This window comes from Odontomachus brunneus, unplaced genomic scaffold (genome assembly GCF_010583005.1).
Source record: "Odontomachus brunneus isolate Ranch 3 - 2012 unplaced genomic scaffold, Obru_v1 Obru_scaffold_044, whole genome shotgun sequence".
Lineage (NCBI taxonomy): Eukaryota > Metazoa > Arthropoda > Insecta > Hymenoptera > Formicidae > Odontomachus > Odontomachus brunneus.
In genome coordinates this window covers 316,112-327,790 of record NW_022639494.1, presented here as the reverse complement: position 1 = coordinate 327,790, position 11,679 = coordinate 316,112, and the positions used below count along the sequence as shown (strand labels likewise).

At 38.1% G+C, this 11,679-nt stretch overlaps 1 protein-coding gene across 2 annotated transcripts in view; it reads right to left on the bottom strand.

Moving 5' to 3' along the window:
* The window catches only part of LOC116844629 (adenylate cyclase type 2), a 49,149-nt gene that overhangs the window by 10,450 nt on the left and 27,020 nt on the right, over positions 1-11,679 (bottom strand). For both annotated transcript variants that reach the window (XM_032816433.1, XM_032816432.1), the window contains 2 exons: positions 9,870-9,976; positions 8,679-8,790 (listed from right to left, as the gene is read on the bottom strand). In XM_032816433.1, the coding sequence (XP_032672324.1) occupies positions 8,679-8,790; positions 9,870-9,976 (219 nt within the window). The remainder of the gene's footprint in view (positions 1-8,678; positions 8,791-9,869; positions 9,977-11,679) is intronic.

Below are 11,679 nucleotides of genomic sequence, written 5' to 3'. Positions count from 1 at the left end.
AGAGAAAGAGAGAGAGAGAGAGAGAGAGAGAGAGAGAGAGAGAGAGAGATGGGAGAAAAAAGAAGGAGATAATTTGAGTAAATGACTTCCATTTGCGCAAGCTATTTTCCGCAGAATTCTAGAGAACAACTATGCATAATTTGGTTCAGATTAGTCAATTTAGGAATTTATAGGGAATATAAAGACGGACAAACATTTTATTTTGTCCAACTAATTAAGATTTTCGCAGAAAAATGCGCTCGCACAATAGCACGTTGGTGCGTTTCGCGAAGTTAGCGTTAGCAATACTAGAAATAATTCCCAAAGCGCAAGCAATAATTTCAAATCGTTTGATGCTAATGAATTTCTTGGTATTCTGCAAATCCGCGCTTTGCAATAAGCGTTCGTTCGCGCGCCGCGAAAACCATTAGCCGCCAGAATGCACCACGAAACTTGTTAATTAATCGTTGTTAGAGACCTCGAATCTCTCGGTAGTTCTCCTCTTTTCCTTATCGAAGAACGTTCTCGCGGCGATTTGTCGGGCGAAGACAAACACGCTCCTAAACGCTGCCCTCAAAGGAGGAAAATGAACAGAGGTGAAACTCCGACCGAAGCTTTGATAGCCTCCATGTACGAGCAAAGTTTTTCCATCTGTGACGTTGTGTCGCATCGCGAGACGACATGCCACGTTTCCCCCTCTAGCCGTAACAATTGCGTGCCCGAATACACAAATGGAGCGAGCGCGAAAGATTGGATAAGGAATTCGACTGTTCGGATAGCAAAATGCCAACTAAAATGCTTCGCGAACCTAGCACGACACTCTCCCTCTAAAGTGCAAAAAATAAATAAATATCCCTACTTTTAGCAAGAGTTTCCGCCAGTTCTGATCGAAATGTTCAATTAAAATGTTCCATTAAAAAAAAATGACATTTGTTACGATGGCGAAAATAACCATGAGTTTAGGTGTTTGCTGTCTTCTCACAACGTATCACCTAATTTTATAGGCCGAATAATTTAAGCTGTACCCCTTCAGGTTTGGGAAATTCGAATGATTTAAGATTCGATCTAAGAACGTGAGCTTGAAAATCCCGGAGATTAGTCCGACCCATTTGGGATACTATCGAGAGTACCATAATCCAAGATTGGATGTGGATTAGATTAGTTAGACCTAATTTCGGGGGAACTGCAAAGGGGAACTTGGCGAGATCCGCATAAGACTCGCGTAGAGCGACGTAGGAACGAATACAATTTGACGCGCGAAGACAATATTTCGTATACTTTATAGTAACATTAGCTGTGACACCTGGAAAGAAAGGAGCAATGAAAAAAGGAAAGTTACGTGATCCTTCGTTTCTGATGTTTTAATAGATATGTCGTGGCGACTGATCCGAAGAGAGGCGTAGAAAGTTTGTCGCCAACGAGAATATTGTCTTTCTCCCGCATTTTCCGCTTCGTCGTTCACGTATTTACATGACTTCCCGTCCTCCGATCCTAAGCCCTTCGCCTCTTATCTAGTTCGGCTTTATCAGCCGTGAAACTCGGTGAAATGGCGTTACGTTACGGAAAATCGGAGGGGTGTTGCTGGCCTTATTGCCGCGACAGTCGCTGTAGAAATCGCGAAGATTGCATACTTTTCTACTAGCTACACGTCGAGGAAGCAAGGGAAAAGAAGGGAGCAAGCATGAAAAAGCTCCGCGGTATCATCCAATTGGTCCACTCGTCGCAGTCATAGCATCTGTGACGTTTTAAATTAAAAAAAAACAACGATAGTTCTGTTAACACTTTTCATAGTTCTAGAGTTCTAGATAGAAAACAAAAAGAGTTTCGCATTTTTAATACCTAAAAACAGTAAATGAAAAATTGTCGTGCTAACTTCGCGACATTTCCTCTCTAAAGTACAAAAAATAAGTAAATACCACTACTTTTAGCAAGAGTACCCGTCAGCTCTGATCGAATTCTATCAAAATATTCATTTAAGAAACAAATTTCAACAATTACGCTTTTTTCATAAACTTATTTATTTATGTTTTGCACTTTAGAGGATCCTGCTAGGTTTGCGAAGATAGCACGGCAATTTTTTATTTGCTGTTTTTCGGCATTAAAAATGCGGAACTCTTTTTGTTTTCTATCTAGAACTTTAGAATTATGAAAAGTATTAATAAAACTGTCATTGTTTTTTTAAAATTTGTAAAACGTCGTGCCAACTTTACAGACGCGCAGTCATAACCGTTTCAACTGCTGCGTAAATTACAAACCGCTCGTCAACCAACGTCACGAGCGCGCAGATGCCGCGAGGACATCGGGAATGTCGTGACGTTCAACGTTTAATGATCATTTGACTTAATCCCACGGGAAATGAGAGGAATCCTGGAATGCACAACTCTCTTTATTATTTGCTCGTGCTTGTTTACTTATCTGGAGCAATCTACTGAAAGTGTGCAACAAATTATATGTTCGTGTAACTTGTTTAACTTCGCAGGAATTCGCGTCACGATAAATTTTTCCTTTTTGACTTACATTCGGCGCACGTTTGTCGCAAAAACGTTCACGGTGTATATCCGCCTTCACATTTAAAAGAATGCTGAAGTTGAAATCTTTATTGACAGGATACTGACTTTTTTCTGCAAAGTTCACGCTGTATTGGCTGCGCGGAATTACAAATGCTTTTGCACGATAAAAATACGAATACGTGCGAATAAATTAGAGCATTGCTCAATATATGATTAAAATGATAAAAAATTACAAAGTTGACATGATTTTGAATTAGCCTATTTCAAACGTTGTCAATTAAAGTAAATATTCGCCTGATACTTACAAGTAAACCTACCCAAAAAGTACACTCCGATTTCTTTCTAATTTGGTACAAATGTAGAAGTACAAAAAATATTTAGGTCATATTTTTTCATTTTAGCCTAATTTGAGTATCACGGGCAGTTTATAGCTTTTTAATATTCTTACTTCTATCATTAACAAGTACAACAAAAATGCATAAGAAATAAAATTGAATACAAGATAAATTATTTTTACAAAATCGGCATAGCTGAGACACGAAACACTCTAAATTTCTTTAGTTGAGATTCCAACCGAAATATTTTAAATCTGTGCTAAATTAGTTAAAAATGGTTTGAATATCGGTCAAACCGAGAGAGAGAAATCCAGCAATTTTAGTTAAAATTTTAACAAAATCGGCATAGCTGAGACATGAACCATTCTAAATTTCTTTAGCCGAGATTCCAACCGAAATATTTTAAATCTGTGCTAAATTAGTCAAAAATGGTCCGAATTTCGGCCAAACCGAGGGAGAGAAATCCGGCAATTTTCATTAAAATTTTAACAAAATCGGCATAATTGAGGTACGAACCATTCTAAATTTCTTTAGTCGAGATTTCAACTGAAATAGTTTGATCACGATTTCGGCGATAATTTATCTATTGTCGATTTATTCGACCCAGTTTTCTGACTAAAATTCAACAAAATTTGAGTATTAAAAATATTTTGATATAAACGTTTTGGCGGGAACTATTTTCGTTTACGATATAAATTGCAAATAGTAGATATTGCGTTTTCAAATCAATCATCGAAAGTTATCAATATACCGTGAAATAAAAGTATATATAATACCATCGAAAATGTATCTCTTAATTTATTAGTCGTATTTCTCCTGTATATTACGACAATGCTTGTTTACGGCACATTCGTCTTATTATGCAATTAATTGAGCGAAGATTTCAGTACGCGAACTTGAGCGGGAGAAGCACGTTGAAGTTTCTAGCGAGATTTTCTGGTAATTTCTATTACATTGCCGAGCCGCGAACTTACAGTTCGCAAATTGCGATTTATCGCTGAAAGTCGGCAATTACGCGCGGCGCTACGCAGCAATTTAAGGAACGAGAAGTTACGTACTGCAAAAGATTACCGCGCGTCACCCGCGTCGTGACTGAAATTCGTAAATTCCGGTTTAGCCATGCTAGACCCGGGAAATTGAATCTGAAAAATTTCTTTACCATCGTTTTTTCCGCCAATTCGGGAGATTATGGAAATAACACAGCGAGCCTCACGGGGATAGTCGCGACTAATACAACGAGCAAACGCCATGGAATTCGCCCTAAAGAGAGACGACGTGGAATTTATCCGTAGCATAATTCCGCCATCGATCCGCGTGCCATCGTCATATTTTCGCCATTATTACGACTATCCGGTGCTCTGTTTTCCACCCTCACGCAGTCATAATAAACAATCGCGTGGATTCGCTGATATTTCGCGTGGTCTTGGAGATATCTACCTCCCGTTATTCATTTCTCATAAAATAAAAGTAACCACTGTTTAATAATACTAGCATCTGGACACTTTTATATCCAATTCTTATGTTTTGCTCTTGAAATACGAATATTTAAACTTTCAACACGTAAAATATATGTATACATTCAATATATATATATATATATATATGTGTGTGTGTGTGTGTGTGTGTGTGTTTGACTGACGATAAATATCCTCGTATAAGTACTGCACTTACATACAGGTCAGCGCGACAGTTTGCCTATCCGTTTCGCTGGCAGGCGAAGTGTAGCTGTGCACGCTCTTGGTAAGTCTTGACGGAATGTTCACATGCATACTTCCTTCCCTATGAAGTTTACGTTCCAAGTAAACATTCCGCCAAGACCCTCTAAGGCCACGTACGACTACACGCGCTTGTCAGCGAAGCGCATAGACCTGCCTTACTGACATCGTTGTTTTGACAATAAGAATGTCCAGAGTTAGACACCAGTGTTATTAGTTCCCAGGCATTGGCACTTTTACCTTAATGGAGTATTGATTTTTCTCAGCGAGTGGCCATTTAGAGAAATGCAAAGTAAGATCAAGCCGAAATCGTTCGTTGGAGTCGCGTATCACGAATTTCCCGAATGGTCGAATTGCGCGCAATCGTTCAAGGCAATCAAGTTAAGCTGATGATCCAAGCTGTATTCGTCGGTCGTTTGCTCGTTCTGCCCGATCAGCGCGTTAATCAGTGTGGGAGGAGCTTGGATTTACAGCATCGCGAATGCAGGAAAGACGAAACGACCACGTGTCGGTTATACCAGCTGTTGAAGCTTGTGGCAGCTCTCGGACCCACGGCGTGGTCGGGTGTCGTCGTGAGTCTTCCACCTGCTATAAAGCAGAGTTATGCGATCCTCATAAACCCGGAGGCCTTGATGCGCGCAATGTGGCTTTCTAGCAAGCGAGATTTAGCAAGGTAAGCTGCTTGCCGAGCTCGCTGCTTCGAACAGACACGCTCAGCTTTATAAACAATTTCTAAAGCTCGTGATCGATCACGCGGCGGCGGGGACGGTGTTACGAACAGGTTGAAAAATAAATGAGTCTGTTTTAAAATCTCCATTGCCTCCGGCGACGCGTGTTTTAACCAGCTTCGGCATTAAACGTCTCATATTTGTTTGTATGTTAAGTTTAATCGGTATGTATGTGTTCGCGAATCATTTTCAAAAACTTGAAGAACTGACTGGTTGGTCGATATATAATGAGAAAATTAACAAGCTAGCAAAGCCACTGATGAATTTCATTCGAGAAATGTTATACTAGGTTTCATGCGAGAGTGTAAAATCAGAAATTCAGTTCCATCAACGGTTTTTTTTCACGATAATATGATTATCAATTATGATATGCTGTTAAAGATTTCTCACATAATCGAGTTTTTACATCTTTCCTTTTCTTAAGAGCGCGGAGATTGCTTTTTCTTTCGACATACGCAGTAGAGTGGTTGAACTTTTCTTTCCCTCTCAAGTTGATTGCATTAATAGGAATCAAAATATGATAAGAAGTAATATAGAGAGGCGTTTTTTCTGCAAAACTTGGAAACTGCATTTTGCTATTGTGTCTCATTGTCGTTCTAAAAGCAATTTTCCGCGTTAATGCAGCGTGACGTGCGGAAGTCCATGCTTTCTTCGCCGAGGTAAAAAACGCAAGCGAATTATGAGAAAAGAGATGCTCAATCCTATATCGCACCGCCTCTCTCTCTCTCTCTTTCCCTCCGTATAATCTTATTAGCCCGCAGTTTTATTAGTTAAAATTTAAAGGTTTCTTAATGACTAGCGAAGAGCGCGGCGCGAAACTGCGATTATCGTCGTTAAGTTTTTTGTCGAAATAACTGTCGCAAGTTGAAAACGTGGAAACTTTTCCTCGTAATTAGCCCGCTACGCGCGACCCCAATTAAATTTTGCGCGCCGATAAACCACCACCGAAGCCAGAAAAACTTCATGCCGCGATACAATGAAATCTGTGCCTTGATTAATGAATTTGTATTTCGTCGAGTACTCTTGTCAATAGTCGTTTCGCGTATTTGATTCCTCGCTTGCGCAACGATATTTTCACAAAATTAAATGAACGTTATAGCTCGGAGGAAGGCAATTGCAAGCGAAAAACCAATCGCGCACGCTTTTACGACGGCAGTCGGTGGATCTTCGGAGAGAAGGAACTTACTACTTCCATCACTCCATTGGAATTTGATCGAGCGACACTTAATACTTGTTGGAAAAGTGCAATGGTCACAGATCATATTTCGCAGTTCCGTTCATTATTTTTCAGATCTATGTGTGATCTATCATTTTGTTGGATTCCCCCATTCTGCCTTTCATTTCATCGCGAGCGTTGCTTTCGGTCTTTCTTCTCTATTTCTCGTCGTATTCTACCGCTTTATTATTTCCCAGCACGTGAAAAATCGTTTCTTCTCGTACAATATTCTTCTATTCACGCGTAAAATATAACAGCCCTCGTATACAATTTGCTAGGACTTTGCGTAATAAATAGAAATAATAATTGCGTAATAATAAATAGAATGGAAGGCGCTTTAATTGCATATACTTCATTTCAAATACGTTCTATAATTGGTTAGCCAGTGCGTAGTTTAATGGAGTAACTACGTTTTATATGTATTAAAGAGAACTTTTCAACATACGCCGAAATCTCGTGTGGAATTAAAATGGATTTCGAGAATTCCGTACTTTTCCCTCAATTTTAATAGGATTCATAGCTAAATTTTTCGTAGAAAATTATTAATTATAATTTAATTGTTGTTTGAATAGTAGTATCATCTAAATGATTTATTCTCACACGCAATTTTATGTCGCTTACCAGTCCGTGTAAAATATGAGAGACTTTCGGTTTACGCGTTGACACGTTAAAATTTATTTAGTCAAACAGAATCACAATGGATTACCACCGAAATATGTGAGACAATTATTTATTACGCGTGCAAATAACATCACCGTGATACAGCGATAGTTCGCGCGTCTCGTGACTCTTTGGGTATAAATTTATTTATCTTGACTCGCGACCCGGGAAATTTGTTTAGTCACCGGTAGTGCCGCGCGTCAACGTGGAATTCTGTTTTAAAACCATATTGATGGATTAACGGAAAAATTTACTTTGGTTCTACACATACCGCTGAAAAATGCATATTATGTTTGACCAAATCAGCAAACGGAAATAAATATGTGTGTGTACGTGTATGCAAAATAAAAATCAAATATTGTGATTCACTGGGTAATTTTCTAAATTACTTTATCCAATTTTATATTTCATCCAACATTCATGTATCTTATGAATATTGAATAATTTGTTATACTGATTGCATCTCTCCAAGGTACAAAATTTTCAACGAGCATGTTGCATTTCTCTACTCTATAAATTTTTTTGAATAAAATTGTATTCAAAACAAGTGTAAAGTAGCAATATTTCTACTCCATATGAAAACTGCCACTCGAAATCGCGAGAGTGAATGTTTCATTCAAACTTAGAGTGGATTCTGACTCTATATAAGTGAATGTCAATGTTCAATCAATCAGAGTGAATATGTTCCTGTAACAGTGACATACATACATCACTCTTCAATTTTGAGTGAAAATATTCTCTCGAAGACTCAGAGCAAAGAAAATTGATTTTACATAAGTAAAAAATTACTCGAATTCAAGTAATTAGGTGGTCATTCTATTTTTCTAGCGAAATTTCATTCTAAGAAATTTAGAAAACAAGACGAAGATTTCAAAACATTAGAATGTTCTAATCTAAAATTAACAAATTTGTGTTCCTTTATCCTTTTGGGAATAAAAATTTTCGTAATATCCAAGTTAAATCAGAAGCAAATATTTACGAATTTTTTGAAATAGTTCTCTTTAAATGAAATTGATTGAAATTCAAATTTTGGACGCGCGCAAATATTATTCCTATAAATCTAAATATACGTTTCCTCTGCTCTTCCCTTGCGCGACCTACGAGAGTCTTTATATTTGTTCATAAAATATTTGTCTCTACTGTTTGTTCATACAAGGTTCTATTCCTTCCGCGTTAATGGATCCGTAGTTGACCTTAACTTAATGGCTCACGAAACCGACGACAATATAGAAAGAGATCTGATTGCGATTGTATGCCTTCCTCTCTTTCTCTTTATCGACCCGATCAAATATCCCGCAACTGTCTCACATTAAAAATAAACTTAGAAACAATACGAACGGTTCTGGACGTATTAAGGGAGAAGACATGATGCAAAATTACGACGATAAACATCTTATATTCTTGCTCAAGAAAAGCCATTTCAATGAGCAATTAGCGGAACATCTCAGAGTTGAAAATTTACTCTCAGTTAAACCGAACACTTGACTCGAGATAAATCGAGTTAATTTCTACCGTCAGCTTTTACGTTCTCTTACTTGTGCTATTTGGTCGAATCTGCCGAAGAGCTCGTTGAGAGTCTTCACAAGATCGGAAGCCGACAGCTGCTCCGACAACGGCGTAAAGTTGACGATATCCGCGTAGAGAATGCTACCAACAGAAAGATATCTTCCATAATTATACGTGCAATTACACGTTATAAAATTTTATAAAAAAAAAAATATATACACACACTCATATAGAAATATGTAAAGTAGGCGTAAAGAATTCCAATTATCTTTCAAGACACATATTAATATTTTACGTTTCACGTTTATATTATCACCCTTTCAAATGGATCAAAAAAGAATACGAGGAGTTCTTTTATTTATGGATTGTGCGACACTTTATTGAAGAATATTAATATGTGGATTTTAAACGCGCGTGCGGAATGATTTATTCGTATTCTGGATCGCTTCTCTTTGAAAAAGTACGAAAGAAGTGATTAATATTATCGTTTAATTACAACCGCGTAATGGATATCGTACATCCTCCGACATTCATGTAATTTATAGCAGCACATTAATCTTGGCCAGCACGTATATCTCAAAGAAAGAGCCATCGTGAAATTCGCTTTTGATCGATCGACGTTTAAAGTGCTCAGGTTGAATCGGACGCTGCACAATCGCGCAAGCACGTGACGCAAATTTGGACTGGATCGGTGCATAAATGAAGGATTCAGCTTGTAATCGATATGCGTCGCACATGGCGTGTGCTTAATTGTCCTGGCAATCAATATAACGCGTTATGATCGCAATCCCGCACGATCCTGCACGACAATCGGGCGCGCGTTTTTCGAAAATAAATATATCATATTATTCCAGATTACCTTGACCTTGCTTCTTTATTTTATTTCTAACGCCGCTCCTTCCGTCGGAAAATTGATCGGATATTCGTACGAATGAGAGAACTCCTTTCGCTCTGATATCGTTGAAGCAATCGCAGTTAATTACGATGATTTAAAATAAATAAAAATAAATAAATAAATATGCGCGCGCTTGTGTGAATGCATGTGTGTGGACGAACGTGATTCAGAATTCCATATGAAATTGAAATTACGGTTAATTTGCACGACCTTATAAAGGGAACGCGCGTTTGGGTTAATATTATAACAATCGGAACCGCGCGCAGCGATTCCTTTCGTTACGATCAAACACGCACACCCAAATAAAGCAATTTTAATAACGTACCTGACATTATTATGTCGTTGCACATACATCTCTTGGAACGTGGTTTGCTTGTGCTTATTAGCTTCCTGACAAGCATCCGCCATTTTCAGCATTATGCTCCTCTTTACCTGCGAGACGCTGATTATATTAACACTTTGCATATGAATACCATTCACATGTGAATACATAAGCGAGCGCACGTATATTATTACAGTTACACAGCGGCTCTGTGCCGCCGTACAAGCGCTAATTAGAGGTTAACTATATATATATATAATATTTATACACATATTCCTGCGTAACGCGGAAACTGGAAATATGTATATTATATAACGACTTTACGTTGACAAAGCAGCACGTTAGTTTACGATTAGTGGATTAACGCGCAAATTACTTATTCAAAATCATAAATCATTAATGTTACCGACAAACACGGTTAAACGGTACGTACAGCGTACGCCCGTCGCTCCAAAATTTGGACAATCGATGCTAATAAATCTAATAGTGCGATAAAAGTCTAATTAAAAGCGTAATCCGTCGGATTATTTTGAAATATTCCTCCGTGACGAAATTTCGCCAGAAATTCTGCCGCAATATTTATTTGCAATGCTACCAAAATGTATTGTCGTTTTGTTACGTTGCTGTATATTCGATTATTCGTATTTCTCGTGTGAAATCGACAAGCCAAAGACACACGTTTTTAAATTAGCTTACAATGAATACTAATAAATTCAATAGTGCAATAAAAGTTTAATTAAAAGCGTAATTTCTGATGGATTAATTTTTAATTACTTTTTCGTGTCGAAATTTCGCTGAAAATTCTACCATAATATAATCTATCGCAATTAGACTGTTATTAAAATTCGTTGTTATTACAACGATATGTAATACATTGCTCTATGATTCGATTAATATTTTCTGTGTAAAATCGATTATTCAAAGATAAAGACCCGTTTCTAGATTGGCTTTTAGGATTATTGCTATGGCAGATCGGATTTCTCTACTCGGAAGTAAGCAAGATCCGGCGTGATTGCGCAAGGGCGTCGAATATTTACGCGAAGAAGAACGTTTATACTTTTGTTGGTTTTATAGCAGGATCCCATCAGCGCGTCGTGAAACCGTCTTACATTACGCGACATTATACGTGGGCTGCTCTCAGATAAATGTGCTCTCTCAGAGGTACAATTAATACGACCGGCGAAGGGCTTTCCCGACTAATTGCTCCCCACCCCCGCGTCCTTAAATAATTAATATAAAACTTTCGTTATACACACACTTACACACAACGCGTATTCTTCCCCATCCTTTATCTCGAGCAAAGTTACGAATTAAAGTACGGTTTTACCGGGGGAGTTTTTCGTCGATTCTTAATTACATTCGTTAGAGAACTCCTTCTCGCGAAAGTCACCGCCCGCTTCCTGTTACAGCACGACGTTTCTTAAACTTGCATCGCGAGAAGTCGTAGGTCGTAATACGCGCAACGTCTACGACGGAGACAGTCGTTCGGAATTTAATCTTTATTTTTCTCTTTCTGTATTGGACTTGTTTTTACGAGATGGCGGATGTTCGTAAGTACCTCTTGTTAGTTTCCCGAATGCGGAGCACTTGAGAGCTAAACAATTATTAAGAACAACACACAATCTGAAATACACTGAGAGGAAAAAATATATATAAAATAAAAAATATTTATCCACTTGTGATTATACGTACTGATAATACGTATTTATGTCTAGGTATAGCTTCCGGAATGGAGCCGTGTCTTGAATCAGCGATATACTGGCATATCGCTGATTCAAGACACGGCTCCATTCCGGAAGCTATACCTAGACAT